General features: G+C 41.1%; 1 protein-coding gene and 1 pseudogene across 4 annotated transcripts; one reads left to right on the top strand and one right to left on the bottom strand.

Moving 5' to 3' along the window:
- Positions 1-1,152: 1,152 nt before the first annotated feature.
- On the top strand, positions 1,153-23,227 carry LOC102911596 (uncharacterized). Of its 4 annotated transcripts, none has more exons than XM_076552281.1 (5): positions 1,154-1,250; positions 1,786-1,934; positions 11,589-11,715; positions 12,696-12,791; positions 19,539-23,227. In XM_076552281.1, exons 3-5 carry the CDS (start codon positions 11,592-11,594, stop codon positions 20,723-20,725), a joined length of 1,407 nt encoding a protein of 468 aa, XP_076408396.1. In that variant the 5' UTR covers positions 1,154-1,250; positions 1,786-1,934; positions 11,589-11,591; the 3' UTR covers positions 20,726-23,227. The 4 variants fall into 4 exon arrangements, with proteins under 4 accessions (XP_076408398.1, XP_076408396.1, XP_076408395.1 ...); XM_076552280.1 differs by having other exon boundaries at positions 1,786-1,995; XM_076552283.1 differs by lacking the exon at positions 12,696-12,791 and having other exon boundaries at positions 1,153-1,250; positions 1,786-1,995.
- Positions 23,228-24,138: 911 nt separating this feature from the next.
- LOC102927524 (protein PIMREG pseudogene) lies at positions 24,139-26,034 on the bottom strand (annotated as a pseudogene).
- Between the last annotated feature and the right edge of the window lie 496 nt (positions 26,035-26,530).

Raw genomic sequence — 26,530 nt, 5'->3', positions numbered from 1 at the left:
TAAGTGGGCGTTGGGATTGGTGGGACTTGGGTGGACCCAGAGAGAAAAGCTCTCCAACTACAGTTACCCTCCCCTATCCTCCCATCTCCCCCCACACACTCCCCTCTTTCCCCCTCCCCAGACTCCTCCTCTGTCTCCATTCAGAAAGAAGCAGGCTTCCTATGTGCTTGAACAAAGCATGACACATCAAGTTGAGGTAGGACCGAGCTCCTCCCCCTGCAGAAAGGCTGGGCAAGGTAATCCAGCATGAGGAACAGGTTCAGGGAGATTTCTTAGTGATTATGTACACTTGCCCTTTAGCTTAGGCTTTTCCCCAACTAGCTCTTATGACTTAATTTAACCTGCCTTCATTAATCTACGATCTGCCCCATACCTTTTCTTTAAATGTCTCCACCATTCTGTATGCCTGACTTGGTCCTCCACTAGCTGGTGTCTCCCTGCAGCTGGATTCATCTCTTCTGCTCCATCCCATGAATCCTGCCTGTCCTCTCCTGCCTAGCTATTGGCCACTCAGCTCTATTAAACCAATCAGAAGGTGCCTTGGCAAAGACAGATCTTCACAGGGTACAGAAAGATTATCCCCGCATAGTATCGCTTTATCATTTTACAGTACAACTGAGTCAACGTGATTCTTATGGCTATGGTAAGATTAAAATCAGAACATATGGACCAGAAATGATCTGTAAGCCCAATATTTCTGTGTGTTGTGGATCTGGAAGTGAACACCAGCCTGACTTCCCATGGCTGTTTGAAACCAAAACAGAAGCCACATTGTTGTTAAGAGACCACATTTTTATACACTGTTATTAAGTATCCATATCTTACAAGAATGAGTTTCTGTTTCCTAAGCCTAATGTACCCTTTGAAACATGTATGGTGATATTTTATCTGTGTCCCCAATAAAGTTTATCTGAGGATTAGAGGAAAAAGCCAGGCACTATATTAAGTAGAAGTCAGGCAATGGTAGCATAAGCCTTTAATCCTATCACTTCGGAGGCAGCTGTCTGGATCTTTGTGAGTTTAAGCCCACTCTGGGAACAGAGCCAGTCATGGTGAAACACGCCTTAAATTCCAACACTACTTAACCATGAAGGTCTGGAGGTCTATACAGACAGACAGGAAGTGACAGAACTAGGCAGGAAGAGGAAATGATGTAGCTGGGCATAGAGGAAATGAGATGGCAGAACAGAAAGGCATGTAGGTGTGGGTATACAGGAAGTAGCTCTCTTTGGAAGCTGAAGGTCTGTAAGGTGAGATTGGCTTTGGCTTGTCCTAAACCTCTAATCTTTCGGAATTTACCCCAATATCTGGCACCAGGTTTTATTAATAAGATCATTTAGCAATTTGTCTTACAACATGTTTCAACTATTCTGAACTTGTGGTCCCATGATGTTTGCCCATCGTTTGCCTTACAAAAATAACCTGTGAAATGATTTTACACTTTTGCCTTATGAACATGTTTTTCTAGATACCTTGATGTTTCCCCTCCCACGTGATTTCTTTTTGAACTTCAGCTGTTTTTATTTTATCCTTTCTAACGGCCAACTTATCTCGACATCTGTTTTCTGTTAACCATAACCCCCACCAAGGGAACTGAAAAGGCTATGGGAGGGGGGGGCGGTGCTGCCCTCTGAAATACCGACTTTGGGGGAGAAAGCCATCGGCCAGTTCCTGGTGCTCCTGTAAAACGAAGCTTGCTTTAATCAGACATTCGTGCAATTGGTTTTTCTCAGGTCAAACAGCTGTCCACCGGGTTGTGTTTCTTCCTCCCAAACTCTTCTGCAGGTAGCCAAACTAATCCAGAAAGACTAAACGTCATCTAACTAGGAGAACAGGAATTCCTTTGCTCAGCCTTCTGGGAAATGTAGTCCGTGCGACTGTGACATCACAGGGAGCCGACCAAGAAATCCCCTTCCGGCGTCTAGCACTCGCAGGTACAGCTTCTTCGAAGTTTGGCGAGAGTCCTGCGCTACACAACGAGTCTCAGACATGGAGGTTGGTCCAGGGTGCAGCGCGGCCTGACGCACTGTGCGGGGTGCGGGGGTCCGACTTGGAGGGAGCGGACCTGGGCTGGGTGGGAGGGCGGAAGAAGCTGCCTTGGGGGTGCTGTGCTGAACTGGCTGGGTCACCTGAGGTTGCAGGTCAGGGCTGGGGAGAGGGTGATAGGAACGGAGCCCTGAGTGACAGTTTCCTTAGGACGCCGCTTGCCACCCGAGTCTGCCTCGGGCTTCTGGGACAGGAGAGCTGCCTGGTAGCGCGGAGTAGATGTTAGTGCAAAGTCCAGGATTGCAAACTAATGATGGTCATGACTGCCTGCTCCTGAGGTGGAGCTGGGAGCTCACGGAGCAGCTTTGGCGGGGAAGCATGCTTCTCTAGCTGCGCCGTTCTCACATGGACGCGGTCAGATTTCTCAGAATCTGTAGAGCAAACGGGGTCTGGTCCTTCCTGAACTCTGTAGCCGGCCTAGTGTAACGGTCCTGAGGTCTTGATCGTGTTCATCTTATCTGCCAAAGAATTAAGGAAGAGCCGGGCGGTGGTGGCGCACGCCTTTAATCCCAGCACTTGGGAGGCAGAGCCGGGCGGATCTCTGTGAGTTCGAGGCCAGCCTGGGCTACAGAGTGAGTTCCAGGAAAGGAGCAAAGCTACACAGAGAAACCTTGTCTCGAAAAAAAAAAAAAAAAAAAAAAAAGGAAGGAAAAAAATCTGAGTCTCAAACTCACCAATGGGAAATTCTGGAACACAGCAGACAGATCTACCAGAATCAGCTGCTATAGAAAAGCTTTGACTAGGGTGAGAGAACACACATTCTGCAGACATATGGAGGGAAAGACCCAGTGCAAAGCAGATTGGGGATTAGGGAAGCTCAACCCAGGTTCACCGTAATGGCTGGGTTTCCTTAAATCTTTGAAAGGTCCTCCATCCTTAATTTAGGTCTGAGTATTTGTAAGAAAGTGCTGATGTCTGCTTGTCCCAAAATGGTTGTGTCAACATGTTTTCATTGAAATTATTGAGTTGTCTAATAGTAGGGTACCTAGACACAGGTAAGAAACTCTCATGACCTTGGGTTCCAGTGCCAGGTTTTTGTGTCAGGTCAGCAGGGTGAGGAAGAACTCTCAGACCTGTGTGTATTCATGTGACTTAAAGTAAACAGACCTGTGATAGAAAAGAAACTTCAATCTACTCTATTGCACATCCCTGTTATCTCTTGTGGTGATATTGTGTTTCCCAAAATATTGTGCACCCTAATAAACAGAACAGCCATTAGATATACACAGAGGCCAGAAAATGTTAGCACTCATGCCTTTAATCTTAGAATTTCAGAGGATCTCTGTAAGTTCAAGGCCACACTGGAAACAGCCAGGCATGGTGATGCACACGCCTTTAATCCCAGGAAGCGATGGCAGAAAGCAGAAAGGCGTGAGGACCAGGAACTAGAGCTGGTTCAGCTTTTCAGCTTTTAGCAGCAGTTCAGCTGAGATCCATTTGGATGAGGACTCAGAGATTTCCAGTCTGAGGAAACAGGATCAGCTGAGGAATTTGCAAGGTGAGGTAGCTGTGGCTTGTTCTCTCTCTCTGATCTTCCAGCGTTCACCCCAATACCTGGCTTCAGGTTTGATTTTATTAATAAGACCTGTTAAGATTTGTGTTACAGTCTGCATTTGTGTGTGTGTGTGGTGGGGGCGCAGGACCTCTGGTCCTCATCTGCTTCATATCAAATTCAAGGATGCCTAGGATACCTGAGTCTGTGACAGAAAACACTTGACCATACTTTATAGACATGATAAATACTTTCTATTGTTAATTTCAAGTTTTTTACTTGTGGTTAACTTCTGTTGCCCATTCCATGTGTAATGTAAACTTTTTTCACTATCATGCTTTTGTTGTAGGTATTACATTTTTGTGATTACATACTTGTTTTCGTTTATTCTGTGAGGAAAAAATTCCTCTTTGCCTGTCTTGAATATTCATCACTATATGCAGTGATTGTTCATTCTTTTTGGATATTAATCTGTGTTATTTACTTAACCACCTGATGAGGCTTTCTCTTGGTTTCACTGATTTCTTCCAGGTTGCTCCTTTCATATCTAATCTGAGACTCCATTATTTCTTCATTTCCATTCTACAGTTCTTGACTGATGTGGCTGCTGTGGTTACATTCCTGGGTCTTTTTTTCTGCAGCTGCAGCAGGGATGCCTTCCCCTGTCCTTACTCCAGAGGTTCTACTGTGTGCAGATGCTTCTTACAGTGAGCCAGAACAAAACCACTTCCTCCCTGTCTTTCACATGGGCACTGCCATGTCCAACCAGTAAAGCAAAGTGCTCATGTTGGTTCCTGCTCTTCACAGATCCAGTTCAGGTCCCCTTGTTGAGCAATCCTGTCTCTTTCCTCCCAGGCTTCTTTCATTGTATTCTAATGTCACCTAATGTCAATGTGAGGGAAGGAGTTCCTTGTGTTTACAACTCATGCATGAACCTTGCCATGTAAGACATCTGGGAAACTCTGGAGGGGAGGTGTGCTGGGTGGTGACATTCATTTCGTGTTGATTGATCTATATGACTATGTCAGAGGCCATGGAGAGACATTGCAAGGTTTGAGCAGGGGTCAAAGACATGCAAAGGACTAAACCTGAGCTGCCCAGATTTTCATCACATTGTCGTTTACCGGTTATTAAAGTGCCTGTCATAGTGTCCTCCATAATCATTATCAAATGCAGCAACATATGTTGAATTGACAGGTGTGTGTGGTTGCAGGGCCAAGTCTTTCAAAATCTGCATCCCATTGTTCTTTTTGCAGCATCTATATGAATTTAATTGGATTTATGAGGATGCATGTCCCAAATCGTTATTGGATATACTACACATATTGTTGCTTGAAGAAGACTCAGAAACAATATATTGACAATTAAAATCCACAAATATAGCTGGACATCAAATATACAGCGCAAAACGTGATACATTATGAAACTAAAGTTGTATAATTCATGTTACCAAAGCCAATACTATATTTTGTCTGTTATATTTTTTTCATGGTTTAACCAACTTTCTGTGTCATAAAATTGCATAACTTGGTGGCTTGAAGCCAAAATTAGTCATTTCATGGCACAGTTGTGTGGGAAAAAGATCTAGGAGTTGCTTCTTTATGATGTGTGTGCTGTGTATTTAAAGCACTGTGTTATGTATTCTGTAGATTGGTGATTTTGAGTGGAGAGTCATTTTTTTTTTTTTTAGTTCCTGATCAGTAATCCAGTCTTCTCTTTGCATATCATTTTTACTTCCCACCAATGATCTGCTAGTCTTCAGTTTTATCTGACTCTCTGAAAAGATATTTCTAAGGGACACCGACAGAAGCTTCAGGAGTTCTTATTACATCTACCCTGTCCATTTTATTGTCCTAGGCTCACTTCTAGAAGCAGCCACCATTCAAGTGGAGTTCTATATCTACCTCCTAATTATAGGAAGAATGTGTAACAATTTTTAATGAATGACAATGTGCCCCTCAGACCAGACATAATTTGCATTTTTTCTCCATTTAAAGTGAACTTTGCCAGTACCAAAGGCCCCTGAAAAGTTTACTGTTAATTTTATTGGGTAAAATCTTTACTAAATGATATCCTGTTCACAGGCACACTGCCCTCCACTCACAGTTTCTCACAGGAGACTGGCCCAGGACAGCAGACACTTCCCCATGTAGAATGGTGCTATGCTGTGCTGGGCAATGTGGGGAGTGATCCTTAGAGCTGACTCTGCTTTGGGGGCTGCTCAAGTTCTCTCAGGGGTTCAAGATTCCATCTTCATCTTCTCTGGGCTCTGGCCCTTCTCCATGGTGGCCATTTCCCCTCTTCTTGGTGACCCCTCTAGTTCTGCCATCTCTCCTTTCCTAATGCTGGGACCTTTAGTGCAGCGCCTCATACTGTGGTGACCCCAACCTAAACTTATTTCCCCTGCTGCTTCATAACTGCAAGTTTGCAAAGGTTATTTACTGTAATGTAAATACTTTTGGCAATGACGGTTTGCCAAAGAGGTCATGACCCACATTTTGAGAACCAGTGCTCTATTTAAAAGACAGTGGGATCTGTTTTTCTTTCTTTCTCTCTCTCTCTCTCTCTTTTTTTTTTTTTTTTTTTTTGAGACTAGGTTTCTCTGTGTAGTTTTGGTGTCTGTCCTGGAACTTGCTCTGTAGTCTAGGCTGTCCTTGAACTCACAGAGATCTGCCTGGCTCTGCCTCCCAGTGCTTGGATTAAAGGCGTGTGCCACCACCGCCCGGTGGGATCTGTTTTTCCTTTGCTTACTTCTAAAGATAGTAATATTCTATACTAGCTACAAAGAAGCTTTCAGAATAATTCAATTTCTTTTCCCTTGAGAATGTGCTGGGTGTTCTTTTCACCAAATTGCCTCATTCTGCCTGTTTCTCGAATATCTTCAGGCCTCCTCAGTGCTGCTCAACTCTGCATTTATTTTAAAAAAAAATTCTATTATCATTCTTTATGGAGGATATTTTTTAGTTTTCCCAAAAGTGTTGTGATGATAAGCTACTCTCTCCTCCCAATGGTGAAAACACCATGCCCTGGAGACACAAGAGTCAGGGGATTGAAGCTGGATCTGACCTGAAGGTCTCCTGCCTAAGGGTGAGTTTGCTCAGTGGTGGAAGGTGCTTTGGACAGTCCAAGGGAGAGAAGTAGTAACTAATCCTATGTAGCTGTTACGCCTGTGAACCACAACAATGACCAGTGTGGCATGATATCTCTAAAGGTGCCACAGTGCCTCTCACATCTTGGCCTTAGCAGCAGCTGTCAAAGGGACTTAGAGGGGACAGGAGACCTACAGAATGCTTGGAGCTGCCTCTGATGACTTGTTAGGTCTTAAATCATAGAGGAGAACATACTAAGGCCACTAAACCGTCATCATCCATAACTGCACTCCAAGTACTTCTCTTAGACCTACACTGGAGTGTCCCTGTCACTGCTCCTCAAAGGCGCTTCTTCCTGAAGCACAGAGAACATTCCAGAAAACTAAAACTTACAAAGTGCACAGGACTATTGTCTGAGGTGCTGTGACCCAGAAGATACCCTGCACCACAGTTCCTGCACATGAGGCTCAGGGAATATCTCTGCAGAGGGGGCATATTGACTATGAGAGCCAGGGGTCCAGGAAGTCTGCTGTGAGGTTGTGCATTCTAGAAAGGGAAGGGAAGCTGCACCCATGATACCCCAACAACATGGCTGCCTGAACAAGGACTGATCAATGACAGTGGCACAAGATCTCCTGCAGGGGGCAGTCTGCTGGGTAAGCATCCAGGTGTAGGCATCTTAGAACTGCAAAGAGGGAGAATTAGTCTTGCCAGGACAAGAGTGCTCACTGTTTATCCAGTAACAAGTAGGCAGTTCTCAAACATATACAAAAATCGGCCATTGGTATTTATGAAGTTATGTATATCATTACATATATGTATACTTATGTGCTCTGTGTGTGTGTGTGTGTGTGTGTGTGTACCAATAATAATTACAGAAGTGTACACTATGTGTTTGAGATGAACTATATGAGGACATGAGAGAAGTTGCAGTGAAGATATAGAAGGGGAAATGAGATATTTTTATTCAATAATTTTTCAGAGGGAATTTACACTCTTGCCAGTTGTGACAATGTTAGTGAAACTGTAAGTTATTTTAGGCAGTAAAGGTAAATAACATATGATCTCATCAATATGTTAAATGTAATGAATTGAAACTCGTGTAAGATAAAGATATTAAAATAAAGAATTATAACAGAGGTTGGAGATATAACGGTATTTTCCCTTGACTAGTGACCTCAGGAAGCCATCACTTTGGGAATTCCTTGTTGTGGAAAATTAACGATGTAAAGATGTGTTGCATTTGCTTGTGAAATATTTAACTATGTAAAAATGTGTTGCATTTGTTTATGTTGTGGAATATTGGTTTAACTATGTAAAGATGTGTTGCATTTGTTTACCTTGCCTGCCTACAGCACCTGATTCATCTAATTAAAAGCTAAATGTCCAATAGCTAGGCAGGAGGTATAGGTGTAGCATGAATCTTAAAAGTTCTTTTTAATAAAAACAAACTTGGAGCTAGGTATTGGGGTGAACACTGGAAGATCAGAGAAACATAACAAGCCACAACTACCTTTCCTTGCCAATTCCTCAGCTGATCCTGTTTCCTCAGACTGGAAGCCTCTGAGTCCTCATCCAAATGGATTTGAGCTGAACTGCTTCTCAAAAGCCTGAAAGCTTAACTAGCTCTAGTTCCTGGTCCTCACGCCTTAAATACTTTTCTTTTTCTGCCATCACTTCCTGGGATTAAGGGCGTGAGTAACCATGCCTGGCTGTTTCCAATGTGGCTTTAAACTCACAGAGATCCGGATGGATCTCTGCCTCCCAAGTGATAGGATTAAAGGTGTGTATGCCACCATTTTCTGGCCTCTATGTCTATCTAGTGGCTGTTTTGTCTTCTGACCTCAGATAAGTTTTTTTAGGATGGACAATATATTGGGGGACACAATATCACCACATATAGGTGGGACTTTCAGGCAAAGAAAGTAAGAGGAGGAATGTGGGAGACAGAGACAGAGGCAGATGTCAAGGGCCAGCCGGCCAGACATGAGGAAGCAGGAAAGCAGGACATACAGAATGAAAGAAAAGTAAAAGCAACAAGGTGAAACAGATGAATAGAAACAGGGAAAATGAAGTTATAAGAGCGAGTGGGACAAGCATAAGCTAAAGGCCAAGCTTCCATAATTAATAAGAAGTCTTCATGTCATTAAAAGAAAAATGCCAACTACACTTCCTGAAGAATGAATGTTCAGGGATAGTGTGATAGGAGGGAGAAGCCCCCAGTACTGTTGTCCTGAATGCCCCATGTGTGTAAGCATCATGCAGGGTACTATCAGAAGCCTGAAAGATTGTGTTTGAGGAGGTGACCATGATAACTAGGAAGAAGATCCAAAGCTTAACCATGAAGTTATTGATGGTTATGATAAACGGCACTGGTGGCTCTGGTGGCAGCACTGGTGACCGGCGGAAAAGTCACGGGGCCACGACTACCAGAGTTATAAAGAGCTTTACTAGAAAGAAAAAGGGGATAGGAGGGGGGAGAGCCAGGCCTGGAGAGAAAGGAAGATGGCGGGAGCAGAGAGAGCGTGCACAGAGGGAGAACAGAGAGAGAGAGTATGGGGGTCCGCACTCGGCTTTTTAAGGTGGGGATTGCATGACCATGGGGCGGGTACATAGTCGCCAATGCCTGCTGATGATATAAGATGTAAGACAAAGGACCCCGAGCTGCGCATGTACAGAATCCTAACAGTTATTACAAAATACCTTATTATTACATAAAATACTGATATTTCCTGTATTGATAAAAAGGAAAAATAATGTGTGACTATTCCCATAGGTCATTCGGGGTCTTTACTCAATAAAATATGAAAAACATAAATTATAAAATTAGAAACATTTGAAATACAAAAATCACATCAGCAATTATATTGTTCAGCCTCAGCACACTGTTTCATATCTGCACAACATACTTAGGAATAATGTAAACACCTCAGTTAATATCTGTCAGAGAAAAGATAGAAAGGGAAAATGGTAAAAAATCAAATGATGTGTATTCTAAGTTCTCACTTTTGTTAGTCCTGTACTTGCCTGTTTCCTCACATGATCAGATACGTAAATGACATTCCGTCTGTGAGTTCTGCCCCTGCCTGCTCCTTCTCACATCCCTTGTCATCATCATTTGCATCATTAGTGAATCTGTAGAAATCCTGAAACCCAAATGACAGCCCAAGTGGCTGCATCAGACTCTGTATGTTTATTTCATTTCACATTCATGACTGTATCTTATATAATATTTGAATGACCAGCCTTAATATTATACATCCCAGGGGCTCAGGCGAGAAACTACGAATGGCGAGGACTATTTTTGTAAAATAGAACCTCAGCACACTGAGCTCTTTAGTCCATTCATTTTAATCTCTTCTGGCATAACATCCTATTTACCAGCTTCAGTTCTGTTCTCGTGCCTACCTCCTTTCTTGCCTGATTTCTCTCTGTATTTATCTATTGCTCCCTCTAACTTCATCTTAATTCTCTCTTCTTAATTCTCTCTTATCTAGATCCTTTTCATCTGATACTTACCCTGCTAGTACTTCCCCATATGACTCTTCCTCATCTTCCATCTCATCCACTCATTTCTCTCTGGTCAAAATCCTCCTTATCCCTCTCCATTCTCCCTCTCTAAGTTCTACCCAAGTCTCTCAGGAGTCCAGTTATAAACCCAAGCAATAGCAATCCCCTGGTCGAGCAAGGTCACCAGGCTTGAATTCTATGAGGTCATAAAGGTAGGTAAAATTTTTCCTCAGGCAGTGACCACCAGCCTTTCTTTTATGTCCTAAAAATGGGAGTGGTAAAAGAGGAGGTCAACTGAGTGCTAATGACCGGTTAGTATATGGAAAAGGGGATCTTTGTGCTCAGTCTACATTCCTAGAAGTGGTTAGGTAAAAAGTTAGGGCTCTATTAGTAAGGTTGTATAGAAAGGATGGTCTCACCCTAAATTTCACAAGAAATAAAGCTATCTGTCTGACCTAAGAGACAGATGTTGTTTTGTATGGCCTTGGATGCTTGATAGGCATTTTAGATAAATACACTGGTAGGAGTTCTTGGAAACATGCAAAACAATCATTTTAGCAACCAGCTTGACCTTTGGAGAAGTCCTTGGCTTTTCCAAATAGTAGCTTTTGTGATAGTAGCTGAATTCCATTATGTTTTCCTGTGGCTTGCAGCAACTGGGCATATTAACTGTTGAGGAATTCCTACTCCCTGACCATGACTTTCTCCTGTGAGATATGTGTGTATGTGTGATGTATAGTAGCATATGGTACTAAATGCATGTTCTGTGGATACATTTATTTTTGCATTTCATCTGTCTTTAATGAATTATGTCCAACTGGTCTTACAGGAGCTCTTTCTTACCTTGTGTTTCCTAGAAGATAGGTGCAGTGTAAGATCATGTGACCACTTCAGACTTGTCTGAGGAATATTACTTTTGTAAGAAACATTTCCAGCTCTCTTTCATCCTGGGAAAAACCTACATTTTTGACCACTGACCCATGATGCCTGTGTTAGGGTTTGTATTGGTATGATGAAGACCATGATGAAAGACATCTTGGAGAAGAAAGGGTTTATTTTAGCCTACAACTGCAGGTTACAGTCCATCACTGAGGGAAGTCAACGCAGGATTCTGAGGCAAGAACTGGAGCAGAGGCCACAGAAGAACACTGCTTACTGACTTGTCCAGCCTGCTTTCCTATCTCATACAGAAAAGCATGCCTAGAGTGGGCACCACCCATAACGGGCTGTGCTATGTCATTTCATTCAGTAATTAGTAAAATGCCACCTAGGATTAGCTACAGGAAGTCTGAGGTAGGCATTGTCTCTATTATGTTTCTCTGTTATCAAATGACCCTAGCTAGTGTCAAGTTGACAGGAGAACTCTCTAGCCCAAATGCATCTTGGTATTTATATTCTTAGTGGTTTTAATTAATTAAAAGTGTGGTATCATTCATTGATATTTATTGCAGGAAATGCTGTCATTCTGGGATGTGGCTATTGATTTCTCTCCAGAAGAGAGGGAATGCCTGGAGCCTGCTCAGTGGAATTTGTACAGGGATGTGATGTTGGAGAATTACAGCAACCTTGTGTTCCTTGGTAAGTATATTATCTATAACAAATTCTTATTTCACCATCAACATGTAGCTTCCTCACTTTGTACGGTATCTCGTGGGAGCATTTCAACAGCCATTTTCATATCCTCCGTTTTCAGAAAAATTAGGGAGACTGCTATATTAAAAATAATTTTGGGGCTGGTGAGATTGCTCAGTTGTTAAGTGCACTGAATGCTTCTCTAGAGGACCCCGATTCATTTCCCAGCACCCATATGCAGCTCACAACTGTCTGTGATCCTACGACCTGTCGCCCTCATGCTGTGTGATATTTTTTTTGTGTTCTGACAAATACAGCTTGCTTTAGTCAGAGGGCAGAGCTAGCCGCTGTCTGACCATAGAGGTTTGGAGGACTGTAGAGAGGGACAGGAAGTGGTAAGGCGGGGCTGAGACAGGATCTCAGCCCTTTCGGATGGAGGAATGGAAGAGACAGCAAGTCAGTGGTGGCTGCTCCCAGGCTTCTCTGACCTTTCAGGTTCTTTCCCTGATATCTGACTCTCAATTTTTTATTGATAAAGTTAATTAGATTAAAGCTTCATCCTCACACAGACATACATGCAGGCAAAACACCAATGCGTCTGATAAAGAAAAATAAATTGTGAAAAAAAAAAGAATCATTTCACTGTTGTTCTCTTTTTGTGTTTAACTTTTCTATGTTGGATGTATATGTCCTTCATTCTAGTGGGACTGTTAGAAATTCAGTGCCATGAAACTTGGAGTACACTTATTAGTTAAAGTGTTTTATAATTCAGTTTTAATGTTATTTCTTTAAATGAAACTCATAATCTGAATGTTGTAATTTCCTTTATGTAGTGTAGTGATCCTATCAGAAAACGTTCAAGGAACTGATTGTCTGCAATCATTTATTACATCATCTCTTTCCTTATAAGCCATGTACTGGAAGTGACATGTCAATTCCAAGTAAGAGAACACATAAGCAATCTTCTCCCCTTTTCCTACAAACAGGTCTTGCTATGTCTAAGCCATACCTAGTGACATTTTTGGAGCAAAGACAAGAGCCTTCATATGTGAAGAGACAAGAAGCAGCCAATGTGCATCCAGGTCTGTAGGAATGAGGGGTTTGGGAGCAGAATTGAGGTCCAAATATTTAACAGAAAGGCAGGCTTTCCCATGTGTCTTGAAACATGATACTATGGTAATCATTCTTTGGGTTTCTCCTTCATGTCTTTCTTATCAAAGCACATCATTCGTTTATGATGGTTAAGTCTCTTAAGCTTTGTATTTCCCCATCAGACAGCTGTGTTTGTATTTACAGTGTCTTCCAGGGTTTTTGTTGTTGTTGAGTCTGTATTATAGTGTAAGTCTCAGGCAATAAGAACTGACACTGAGAGTGATTTTTTTTTCCAGAGGTGAGAGTAGACTCATGCCAAAATGATCTCTATACCAAAGTGAGCATGATAGGATTTATTAAGCCAAACACACAATTCCATCACTGAGAGGCAGGCAGAGACAGAAACAGCAACACTTTCAGTTCTACTGATTAGAACTATTTTGGGGAGGGGAGCAGTTAGATAAAACTCATACAAACCAGAGACACTTTGGACAGTTCATTCAGCACTGTTCTTACTTATTGTACAAGGGGTTGTATGGGGCCATTATGTGCACTGATTTACCGAGGATGTTTGGTATTTTCAACCCATTTACCACCAGTCCGTTCAGCAGGGCCTGACCATTAGACAGGATGAGCTACAAGGCCTTAAACTGTTGACTCAAGCATGCCCATCAAACTAGTTTGTATACATTGATTTTGTGCCTTACTTTTATGGCAATTACTAGATTTAGATTTCAGTGTGTTGTAAGGCTCCTTGGTTTTTGGGTTTGTTTTCTATTCTTTTTTCAGATAAACATATTTATCATATATTAGGTCTAACTGTTATCTTTTTAGAGAAATTAGAAACATTTACATATAAACCTGGTAATCCCAGATACATAAGAACTAGTAAAATGTTTTGTTTCACATCCAGTCAGGATAGCCACTGTGGCTAGCCCTACGGGAAGCATTATGGTTAACATTACCATAAGTCCAATGAGCTCTTGGGTTCTCTTCTTCTCAAGGTCTCTTGCTGATTCTCAAACTTCTTCTAAGTGTATATTTTCATTGGCTTCCAGATTTGTAATAGGATCCGGACTGTGGAGTGTAGACGATATTTTTTAATGGACCATGATCAGCTGTGTCCCTCCAACCACTCTCAAATAACCACTCAGACACTTATCATTAATTATAAATGTTCAGCCAATGGCTCAGGCTTATTAGTAACTAGCTCTTATATTTTTTTTTTTTTTTTGGTTTTTCGAGACAGGGTTTCTCTGTGTAGCTTTGCGCCTTTCCTGGAGCTCACTTGGTAGCCCAGGCTGGCCTCGAACTCACAGAGATCCGCCTGGCTCTGCCTCCCGAGTGCTGGGATTAAAGGCGTGCGCCACCAACGCCCGGCTGCTCTTATATTTTTTATTAACCCATATTTTGTATTTACACTCTGCCATGTGATGGTACTTTTATTCGCCATATGGCATGTTTATTTCCTTCTCCTCTGCCCTTACTCTTCCCAGCATTCTCTCTGCCCCAAAAATTCTTACTAGCCATGGGTCAGTCAGCTTTTTATTAACAATAAAAACAACACATTCTCACAGTATGCAGAAAGATTATTCCACATTATTTCTTCCTTTTTGTCTAATTGAAAAGGGATGTTTTAATTTCACAAAATAAAACTAAGTATAACAAAAATGTTTATGTGAAGCAGGATATTCTGAAAGGCTGTCCTACCATTTCTTGGGAAAGTTAGGCAGTTCTTTTTTTGTGTGTGTCCTGCTTGTCCCTTTTGGGCAGCATACACTCAGCAGTTGAGGCAAGGTCACTTTCTTTCCCAGTGTCTAACTTTTCCCACAAGGAAAGGAAACTCCATATAGAGTTTTCCCAATGCCCACCATCTCCTCTGAAGTAGATTGGTCATGCCAGGACCACAAATGTCTCATTGTTATTAAAAAAAAAAAAAAAAAAAAGAAAGAATTTATGTTATTAAAACATCTTAAATGCCAATTCTGTAGATGTATGAAATGTTTGAAGATGACCTGTCTTATCTAAAATATCTCTCTTTGACCTTGAAAACATACCTAACTTTATATTTTTGGTTGTGAGCCTAGCCTTTAACGGCTGAGCCATCTCTCCAGCCCCATACCTAACTTAATATAAGTTTGATTATAATTGGTGACTAATTAATAACTTTGCATTTCTTCATTATCCTAAATAGTTTATAATAATAACTTTCAAGGACTAATAATTTGCCTTATATTGTGAAATGAGTTGCATAAGTACAATGCCTTGAATGAGAGTAGAATTGTATGTACAGTATGTTCTAATAAAAATAACTCAGATTTATATCAATATATAAAAACTCAAACCAACGTAAAGTTTTTATAACTAGTAGTTGTTCTTTTTTTGTTGAAAAGCAGATTTAACAATCTTTTTATCCTATCATGTCTATACCCCCTCTTTCTTTTCAGAGTAGATTCATTAATCTATACTTTTATGCTATCATTTCCATATTTCCTTTTTTTTCTGTTCAAAACAAGATCCTTGAATTGAATCTCCTTTGTTCAGTTCTTTTCCTAATCATTACCAATAACAACTTGTAAACAACCACCCTAAATGATATCCATAATCCATTGAATGACCAAAAATGACACACATCACCTCTTGGGAATATGGTTTTTAAATTTACTTCCTGCTGTCGGTGGGCAATGGAATCTTTAGGGTACCCTATTTAGGGTATCCTAAATCCTGTTTTGTATCCTAAATAATTAATAGAATGTTGCCTTTGAATTTTTTCAGGAGCAATTTGTAACCCCAAAAAAGGCACAATTTTCTTTCATTCCTCAAACAATCTAAAGTATCTATATTTGAGTCAGCCAGTAAAATGTAATTCACATAATGGAAACCTATAGATTGATGAAGTTGCTTATGTATCATTTCCAATGGCTGTTATACAAAATGTTGGCACAGAGTGGGGCAATTTAACAGTCGATATGGGAAAAGCTTTCATTGATATCTCTTAACAGGCTGAAAATTATTATAAATGGAAAACAGGAAGGAAAATTTTTTCTCTGTGCTTTTTTTTTAAAGGTATAGTGAAGAAACAGTCTTTTAAATCAATAAGTATAAGAGGTCCTACTTTGGGTAATAGAGAAGACAAAGAAATTCCAGGCTGTAGAGAGCCAGTTGGCTGAATCACCTTATTTATAGCTCTTATATCTGTTACTTCCCCATTTTTCTTATTTATTTATTTCTGATTTTTTTTTTTTTTTTGAGACAGAGTTTCTTTGTGTAGCTTTTGGAGTTTGTCCTGGAGCTCACTCTGTAGACCAGGCTGGCCTTAAACTCTATAGATTTATTTTTAATAACAGACATAAGAGAATTCCAATTCCAATTCTTGCCTGGTTGATTCTTCAGTATGCTGATCACTTAGTTGCTTCTATACCAGTTGTTCTAAGGCCTGTAATTTCTCTGATGTTAAAGGCCATTGCTCAATCCATACAGGTTTGCTGATTATCCATCTTAAAGGTAGGGCTTTGAAAGATCAGAAGATGTTGTGCCCTGTTCTTGAACAACCTCAATGGTCAGTGACTGTTCTTTATAATAACCTTTTATATTATTTACAGAAATATATGATAGTTTTGGTTTGTTTTTGAGATTTGAGGGATGTTAATCTGAATATATCATTGATGTCACAAATCACATCCCCATAAATTCATTGCTATGCTAGTCACATATGGCTTTTATATTCTTCTCTGTCTTTCTGTCCTTACACATTTGACCCATCTTGCACTCTGTTTTACTTGAGATAATGATCTGTTTCCTAAAAGCTGAACATGTATCTCCTGAATAGGCTAATTTGGATGCCAAAATTCTGGTGCAATTATTATTACATCTGCACCTGTGTCTACAAGACCTTCAATGACAATGCCATTTATTCACATTTTTAACTTTGGCCCCTGTTCACTTATACAAGTTTGCCAAAATATTTACTCTACTGTTTCTCTGGAATTTTTTGTTTTATCTTTTAAAGGTATTATATCATCCAGAGCAGTATGTTTTTTTTTTGTTGTTGTTGTTGTTTTGTTTTGTTTTGTTTTGTTTACAATAGGCATTAAGTTCTTCAATTGCTGTAGTAATGTGTTCCCCCATGGTCACAGGAAATGACTGAACCAAATTTGGTACAGGGGCAAATGACTCTTGATGTCAAAGAGTTATTTTGTCTGTTCCTTGTTGATCTACATTCTTTAGTTGAATGCTGACCTTTGCCACACCTTGTGCATACTCCAGAAGGGAGGGGCATTCTGTTTGGATTATTCTTAGCAATGTTGTGAGCACAATCCTTTGTTAGGTGACCTTGTTTACCACAATTGAAACACGTAACATTTTGATGTTTCTTCAAACTTCTGGAAACTACCTCTCCTATCCAAGCATCATCATAGTTATGAGATTCAGTATTGACTGTATCTCAAATCCATTCCTCTGTGGGTGCTGATCTTGCCTTTAGTGGCCTAATTACCCTTCTGTATTGTGAATTAACATTTTCAAAAAATAGAGATTCAATTATTATTAGTCTGGCTTCTCAATCATTGGTATCATTCTTTTCATTGCTGAAGTCAATGTTTGTTAAAAAAAATCATTGAAGGTTTCTTTTGGGCCCCGTATAACTATAGTAAACAAGTCAATTTTCTTTCCTACTTCTTCAATTCTGTCCTAAGCATTCAAGGGTGCTGTGTGAGTGCAAAGCCACCCTGAATGAATCACATGAGATTGACTGAGTCTAGGAGAGAAACAGAGACAGGCATTGGTCGCATACACCTTTAATCTGTTTCTCGGGAGTCACAGGCCTTTAATCCCAGCATTAAGAAGGAAAGATATGGCTGGGTGGAGAAAGTTGTAAAAGTCTTAAAGAGACAGGAACTAAAACTTTTTTGGCTGAGGCCTTTTCACTGAAGCTTTTCGGCTGGAGAGCTTTTGGCTGAGGCCTCAGAGACATTCAGTCACAGGATTCATGGAGTTGTTGAGGTGAGACGTGGTAGTGGCTTGTTCCTTTGTCTCTCTCATCTTTCAGCATTTACCCCAATATCAGGCTCCGGGTTTTTTATTATAATACCATTTAAGAATTTGAACAACACTTACCAATTTTTCTCTTCGCCCCTGCCTTATTACTTCTTGTTTCCTTGCAAGTGCTGGAATTAAAGGTGTGTGTCACCACTGTCTGGCTTTTATGGTTAACTAGTGGCTAGTTTTCCCTTCTGATCTCCAGGCAAGCTTTATTTGTTAGAGCACAAACAAGCTACCACCACAAAGGGTAGTTTCATTGCCCTAAGGGCTGGCTTTTGCCATAAAGAAAACAAGCTCCATAAAGAGTTTCTTCAATGCCTATCATTTTCTTTGAAGTAAATTGGTGCTACCAGGAGCAGATATGTTTTTCTGTATTTTTAATTACACATTACATTTTTAAATGAGCTGTATCAACACAATATACAAAATGAGTAGAAATATACATACAGTATTAAAAATTAACTTTAAATTTGATTCAATAAACTAAAATGCATACCAATGTAAAATACTTTGAGATTAATGGTTGTCTTTTGGCTTAAAGTAGATTCAATAATCTACCCTTTTATCCCATCATTTATATATCATATCCCCCTTTTTCCTTTAGAAAGAGATCTTTGAATTTAATTCTTTTGTTCAGCCTTTAAAAGAAATGACCAATACATACTTGTAACCAATCCCCCTTAAATAATAATAAGCATCCATAACTCATATTTTGGGAATGTGGGTGTTGTTTTGTGGACTACTTCCTCTTTTCTGTGGGCATTGCTGTTTTGGGGGAAACCTTGAGAACACCAGGATAATTGTTGGGTCTTGTCTGGAGTAGTCTGTGATATTTAAACTAGAATGTATTTTGCATACCAGTTGGGTGGGAGGCATAGGTATAAGAATCCCCTCGGTATCCTCACCTATCAGAAGTAGATAGATCTCTTAAGTTTTAGGCCAGCCTAGTCTAGATAGTGAGTTCTAGGACAGGAAGGTCTACACAGAAAAGCCTTATCTTGAAAAAGCAAAAATAAACAAACAAGGAAATCAGTAACATTGTCATCTATTCACTGATAAAAATCTTGTCTCTGGTAAAATTTGTGTAATGTACAGATGAGCCTGAAGTTTTTTTTTAAATCAGGACTTGATATGTTTCAGGTTTATATTTTTTTGTCAATGAAATAAAACATAAAATACTGTCCTGAATTTATGAGCTATAAATGCAATATTTTCGTGAACCATCTACTTCTTGTACAGCATATCTTTTATTTCTTCTAAAATAAAACTCCATGTGGAGAAAAATGTTGTATTTAGATGATACAAATTCACACAGTCACAATTAACTTTCTCCTTTCCTGGCTTGGTTCATTTATAATTTCATGGGTTTCCATTCCAGCCATGGAACATCACTACTGTTTAGTAGTTTTATTTCTGTTACTAAAATTTCCTTACACTTTACTTAGCTATTAAACTTTGAATAATATGCCATTATATCTATGTTTTATTTGGTTTTGCCCTTATTCTAGTAGAAGTATAGATTATTTCTACCTCCAATATTTTATCATTTATGCTTAGTGACTATAGGTTTTGAAATGTACTGTAGTTTCTCACTGATGTTTCAATATATATAAGTAAATGGTTTCTTTAAAAAGACGAACATTAAATATGAAGAATATTTCCTAGCCTCTGATGATATCTCAACTTTTGCTCAACAGGAATAACCACCAATGATTATAACATTTACAAGACCATTGATTTTAACTCACTGTATATTCAACGCCAGAGAATTCATAAAAGGGAGAAACTCTACAAGTGTGAAGAATGTGGTAAAGGCCTTAGTTCTCATAAAACACTCTCCATACACAAGAGACTTCATACTGGAGAAAAATCCTACATGTGTATAGAATGTCATAAGACCTTTAATACTCGTGAATCACTTTTTATACACCAGAAAAATCATACTGATGAAAAATCCTACAAGTGTGAGGAATGTGGCAAATTATTTTACTATCCTTCAATGCTGAAGCAACATCAAAGAATTCATTCTGGAGAGAAACCCTACAAGTGTGAAGAATGTGGCAAGTCCTTTTATACTCCTTCAGTGCTGAAACAACATCAACGAATTCATACTGGAGAGAAACCATACAAGTGTATAGAATGTGGCAAAGCTTTTTATGAATCATCAATCCTTCAGGTACATAAGCGAATTCATACTGCAGAGAAACCCTACCAGTGTGAAAAATGTGGCAAGTGTTTTTGTTCATCTTCATACCTTAGACAACATCAAATAATCCATTTTGAACAAAAACCCTACAAGTGTGAAGAGTGTGGCAAGTGTTTTTGTTCATCTTCATCCCTTAGACGACATCAAACAATCCATTCTGAAGATAGTGCGTACAAGTGTGAAGAGTGTGGCAAACGGTTTTCCTACTTTTCACATCTTCAAGCACATCAGAGAGTCCACACTGGAGAGAAACCATACAAGTGTGAGGAGTGTGGTAAATGTTTTTCCTCATGTTCATCTCTTAGAAAACATCAACCAATCCATTCTGAAGGGAATCACTACAAGTGTGAAGAGTGTGGTAAGTGCTTTTCCTTATCTTCATCTCTTAGACGACATCAAACAATTCACTGGGAAGACAATCCCTACAAGTGTGAAGTGTGTGGCAGACGTTTTTGCTCATCTTCATCCCTTAGAGGACATCAAACAATCCATTCTGAAGACAATCCTTATATGTGTATACACTGTGGCAAACGGTTTTCCTGTTCTAGGCGTCTTCAAGAACATCAAACAGTTCATACTGGAGAGAAACTATACAAGTGTGAAGTATGTCACAAAGCCTTTTGTTATCGATCAGGCCTTAGGAGACACAAGAGAGTTCATACTGGAGACAAACCCTAAAAGTGTGAAGAGTGTGATGATGCTTTTCCTTATTTTTAACTTTTAGACGACATTAAAAAAAATTCATTCTGAAGACAATCCCTAAAAGTATGGGGAATGTGCCAAAGACTTTGCTAATTTTTATATCCTTACTCAACACATGATATAGTTCATACAGGAGAGAAATCCTTCAAGTTTTTTTAGGAAGTTTACTTCTTCAATCCTTAAAACACATCAAATAATTCATTCTGACTACAAATTCTATGAATGTGTGAAGTGTGGGCAAAGTCTTTGCTGATAATTCAGGTTTTATCCACATCTAATGAATCCATAGTGGAGAATATTAAGTTAATTATGTTGGAATGTCCACACGAACACCTAACTTCCAAGAGCACGAATGCTAAGAATTAATGCGAGCCACAGGAATATGAAAATAGAAGTCTAGCTGTATATAATAAGTTGTACCTTGACGAAGCCAAGGGTCAGTCAAGTGGGAAAGCCAGTCAGCAAGGTCTATTGGTGTTATGTGGCTTAATACTCAATTGTGTCTTGCTATGAATTCTTTGTGCTCATAATTCTCCTAAAGTGTGTGTGTGTGTGTGTGTCTCCTTTTCAAAGCACCTGAATAGTCAAGTAGACAGAACCTTCTGCCTCTGAGTGCCAGGCCCCCTCTTTTGTTTTGGGTATCTGCCATTTGCAAATACCCTCCTTGAGCTACTTCCTAAGATAAAGTCAACCCCAAACAAAGTCTTAAAAGACAAGCAAGCAACAGACAGTTACCAGGTCATCTGTTAGCTGTCAGTACTCTTCTCCCCACCTCAGCCCATCAGGAAACTGGTGACAGAGGAAAAAGATGACAGTTTTAACTTTTAGTGACCTACAGACTTTGCCTACCCTATTACCTGTAAGTCTATAGTTGATAGATTTATAATGCCTTCGCCTTACCACAATAAGGATATATTTCTAGCACTTAAATTCCTTTTCTGATTTATCCCAACTGCTAACTGACTCCACTCTTGTCTCTCCCCTTTTGGGTTGCAAATAAAATTGCCAGGAATCCTCTATTGGGGACCCCATACAATCTTATGCTGTATACAAAATATAAGGTGTTACTGTCTAGGATCAGATATAGACCAGTCCTGGGGGAAGGGGAGGAAGGAAGGAAGGACAGACTGAAGGATGGAGAACTAGGAATGGAGGGAATGAAGAATTGAGGGAACTAGGAAGTGAAGATTGAAGGGTTGAGGAATTGAGGAACTGAAGATTAGAGGGAATTAAGAATTGAGGGAACAAGAAGGGAACTAAGGAAATAGAGATCTGAGAGAGTTGAACTGGTGACTGCATGATGGTAACTGAGGAATAAATGAATTGAACTAAAGAGCTCCAAGCAACTGGATTTATTCCCACGCCATTGGAAGTGTCTTTCCTGGGCCCCTGGATTTGTATAAATTTAAGGCTGGACCTTGAATATTATAGAACAAAGAATGTCATTAGAGAAGAGACTTCTCTTTGTTGTAACCCCCAACAGTTGGATCAAGCGATATGTTTGATTAATGAGTCCCTTTCTTCTGCAACTATAAGTATTCCATGAAACCTTTACCATGTCATAACTTTGTCCATTGAGTGCCTGGAATCTGAGATTTGGGCTGTGTCATAGTTACTGTTGTTTTTCCCAGTGGAGTCATCCAAGCTCCTGTAATATCTCCCCTTGGTGTGTAAGAATCTCTGTCTCTCTAGCAGTATCTAGCTCCTGAATCCTTATTGGTAAAATAAAAGGATAGAGAGTTAGTTAAAACTACAGGAAGACTCTTCCAGTCTTAGGCCTCAGCATCAAGGCAGCAGCTGCAGAGACACAGTCATCAGCTGAGGCAGAGATGTCATCAGGTGCAGCTGCTGTGCCTCATATAAAAAACAACAGTGCCCATAGAGCAATAATAATGGGGAAGTTATGAGAGGAACCAATTATTTTCTGATTGGATTTAAAGCTTATCCACAAACAGTTACTGGTGTGATGTTAATTTGGTGATATACTTTTGCTTGGCTAGGTGATAAGCCCTAGGGAGAATTTAATGCTGTTATTCTAATAAGTGGATACTAACTAAATGAACCCAAGTTATCTTTACACGTACAGAGTCAATCACCTTTCAACACCCACCAGACAATATTATATGGTGTGATAGATGAAGTGTGGGAGCCCAAAACGCACTCAGTTTCCCAGTTTTAATCTGAAGTCTATTCTTAGTCAATAGAGTTCAAGCTTGCTTGCTCCAGGGTTGTGAGAATGTCCTGATTAGCCCACAGGAAGGCACTCACTATCTAGCTAGACACAGGCTGCTGATGCCAGCCGGAGGTACATCGAGATAGAAAATGAAACTGCCTGCTCCTTGACACAAGGCAGGACAGATAGTGGTTGAATGCCTGTGCTGTGCATTGTTCTACCTCTGTCCTTCAAGACTGTGTATAAGCTGGCTGTGAAATAAACAAGGGACTGTCGGGCATTGACTGGCAATCTTCTCGACTCTTTTCTGTCGTCTTCATTGTCTCTACAGTTTGCATGCCCTCACCCAGATACCCAGCTGATTGTCAGCAGGATCCAAACATAAAGAATAAAAGGAGATGCAAATTGGTCAAAGTGTAGAGAATATCAGCCTGTTCAGGGCCCTGATCTAAAAGTGACAGCTGTGTCACACATTGGCTTCACATACATCTAAAGCCAAAAGTCATTGGTTCCTAAGGGAAAAGCAGCAGAAAGAATGTCAGAGCCTGATATGGTCGATATCTGCAGGGAGACAGTAGAAATGAGAAACATTTTAGAACCCTGAAACATTGATAGGAATGTCAGCACCATTTCATGCGTGAACACACTGGGGCTTTTATTACATGGACGACACTTCCACAGGCTAAACCCCAACATACAATAAGCATGGTTGCAAAAGGGCCTCACTATGTCTCTCACCTTGTGGAGAAGATACTGGCAATTGATGGCTCCTGAGGGAGACAGTCAATCTGAGAGGCTTCTGGGTTGAAGTCAGTTGTCCCCTACACCTGGAGGGAGCACTAAGTGGAATGAAGAAATAACAAAAGGCCCACGAAGGTGGAAGAGCAATGTTCTTTTCTAAGGGTAAGAAGCAATAGGTGAAGGAATGTGGAGATTTGAATAAAACATTCAATATACATGTATTAAATTCTCCCAAACTAATATAATTTTAAACCTTGTTGGTTTTGGATATGTCCAAACTGACCTGTTTTAACAATGATTACAGCACAGGAATCTGGCTGTCATAAAGTTTACAGAGGGTCAGCTTCCTACTGGGAAGGCATCATGAGGGATCAAGTGAGTGGACTCCCAGAAAGGCCCAGATGCTGAGGACTAAGGAGCCCTGCACCACTGTAACCTCAGGAGGAGACAGGGATGGCTTTGGAGCGATGAAATTCACCCAGACTTACCTTTTTTTTTTTTCCCCAAAAGCAAGTTTTTAATTATGAAAAAGCAATGTGATATAGAAACTGACACACTGGTATCTTTCTAATAAAATGACACAGTAGATTTCCTAAATAATTTACAAAGAGGAGAAACTGGTCTTGAACAGTGTTCCCCTCCTTGCACACCCCAGTTGCCCACACTGAGCTGATAAGTAGACCCCAAGAGCTCAGGCTTGCAGTCTACAAATATCTCCTCTCTTTCTATGGGACCCTGTGGGATCAGGGGTAAAAGTGGTCCCCAAGAATCTCTGCACTGGGAATAAAGGGGGTGGTTTCATGGGATGACTCCTGCAGGGCCTTGATCCGAGTTACAAGGTTCAGAAATGTCTAGCATCTTCAGGTACATTCCTAATATGTGTGGGCCTCTGTGAGGCTGGAGAACAGGGTACTGTATGAGTTCTGGAGAGCATGGGCAGTTCCCATCACCTCTTCAAGGTCTTCCTAAATCACTCTTGGGCTGTGGCCAGTGGTTATCAGTGGGACCAGATATGGCTGAAATAGAAAGCTTCTGGATCCCCTGTTAGACATGTCCTTGTTAGCAGTGGCCTGGGGATGCTGATGAGCCCAGTGCCTCCCCTGGAAGTTCATGGGGTGGGTGGCACGGACATCCTGATGGCTTGGTGGCTGGACACAGCCTGTTTCCTGTAGGATGCCTGCTGTCCTCATTCATGAATAAGGGAGACAGTCATGTCACCACTCTCTTCAGCCTTGATGGCTTTGTCCAGTTTTTGTGACAGCTTCTGGAGATGCTGGATTCCAGCCCCCATAGGCTCTAGGTCACTGTCAGACTCACTGGGAGAGCAGAAAGGTTCTGTGGAGGAACAGGGGCTCTGGAGGGCAGCCTCCCTCGTTAGCTGCTGATGTCGATGGGCATGTAGACCCATCTGGCCAGAGAGGCGTGGATGTCCTCCGACTCTGGCATCCCGGTTGGCCCTGTATAGCCAAGTGTTCTGGTTTAGACTGGGTGGTGAGGACCCTCTGTCCTTCTGGACTCCTCGTTTTTTCCTCACTTTCACCTGTGTTCCCATCAGCCAACTGGTGCCACTTTGGCAGGACTCCTGGATTCTCTGGGACATAGCACCCAAGGTGCTTTTGGCTGAGCGAGCTGAAGCCTGAAGATGCTGCTGCTCTGGCTCTGGGGTTTCCAGGCATTTCCAGGAGGGGCCAGTCCCGAGGTTGAGGTTGATGACTCTCAGTGGCAGCCTCCTTCGGAACTGTCTGCACAGGGAGCCCAGGGGACCCGTCTCCAGATGGCCCTCAGCAGACTGGGTCACCGCCTTCTCTAGATGTTCCTCCTTTAGGAGTGATCATCTGCACATGGAGGCCGTCATGCCCTGCCATTGAGATGCCATGTGCTTGGTCCAGTTTCCTCTGCCAGCTAGATCCTCCCTGCCTGATACCCGAGACCTGAAGATTAACACACACTCTTTGCCCACCACAGCAGATTCCCAGTCTCACCTTTTAACTTCCACTTGATTTTGCCATGAGAACAGAGGAACGATGAACAGTGGCCTCCCCTGCTGTCCATATGTGCTATGAGGCTGGACTCTGTTAAAAGATGGAAGCAGAACATGACAGCACTACTGTGGATATCGCTCTGTATAAATAAAATGCTGATTGGCCAGTAGCCAGAAAATAAGTATAGGCGGGACAAGCAGAGAAGAGAATCCTGGGAACAGGAAAGCCGAGGCAGAGAGGCTGCCAGCTGCTGCCATGACAAGTAAGGTGTAAGGTATCGGTAAGCAACGAGCCACATGGCAACTTATAGATACAGGGTAATTTAAGATAAAAGAACTAGATAACAAGCCTGCCATACATTTTGTAAGCAATATATGTAGTGGGTAGCCATTCCAGCTTTAATCTGGAAGTTCCAACCGCCATTGAGGCTTCAGCAACTGCCATGCCTACAAGGCGGGGCCAAGGGAGGACCTCGGAGACCTGAGATGGGGTGAGCCAGCTTGCGCTCTGTTCCTGGACTCTTGATGTTGGAGGCTGACTGAGCAGAGCTCCAGAGAACACCACTGGGCTGCAAAACACCTTCCCCAGACCCTGCGACCTACCCATCCCTTCATTTGTAAGTAACTCACTAAATAAACCTTCCTTTTAACTACATGGAGTGGCCTTAATAATTTCACCAATAAATATAAGTCTCTGTGTGTTTACTCAGTTGGGTCTAAGTGGCTGCGGGACTGGCAGATGAGAGATTTGTCCTGACCTGGGCCAAGCAGGACCAGGAAAATTCACCCAATGGGTTAGCAAGAGTTTCCACCTAAAACCTGAGGAAAAAAAGATTCTAAAACGGAGCTAAAAACAGCTTCCTAGTTGTCTCTCTCAAGTTAGTGG

The sequence above is a fragment of the Peromyscus maniculatus genome, chromosome 15, assembly GCF_049852395.1.
Source record: "Peromyscus maniculatus bairdii isolate BWxNUB_F1_BW_parent chromosome 15, HU_Pman_BW_mat_3.1, whole genome shotgun sequence".
Taxonomy (NCBI): domain Eukaryota; kingdom Metazoa; phylum Chordata; class Mammalia; order Rodentia; family Cricetidae; genus Peromyscus; species Peromyscus maniculatus.
Note: the sequence above shows the minus strand (reverse complement) of the source record. Positions and strands in the feature narration are given on the sequence as shown.

Excerpts from the sequence above, each read along its gene's own strand:
- LOC102911596 (XM_076552280.1), top strand. Across the intron at positions 11,716-12,695 it reads CAGCAACCTTGTGTTCCTTG|GTCTTGCTATGTCTAAGCCA; the intron begins GTAAGTATATTA and ends TCCTACAAACAG. Across the intron at positions 12,792-19,538 it reads AGCAGCCAATGTGCATCCAG|GAATAACCACCAATGATTAT; the intron begins GTCTGTAGGAAT and ends TTTGCTCAACAG.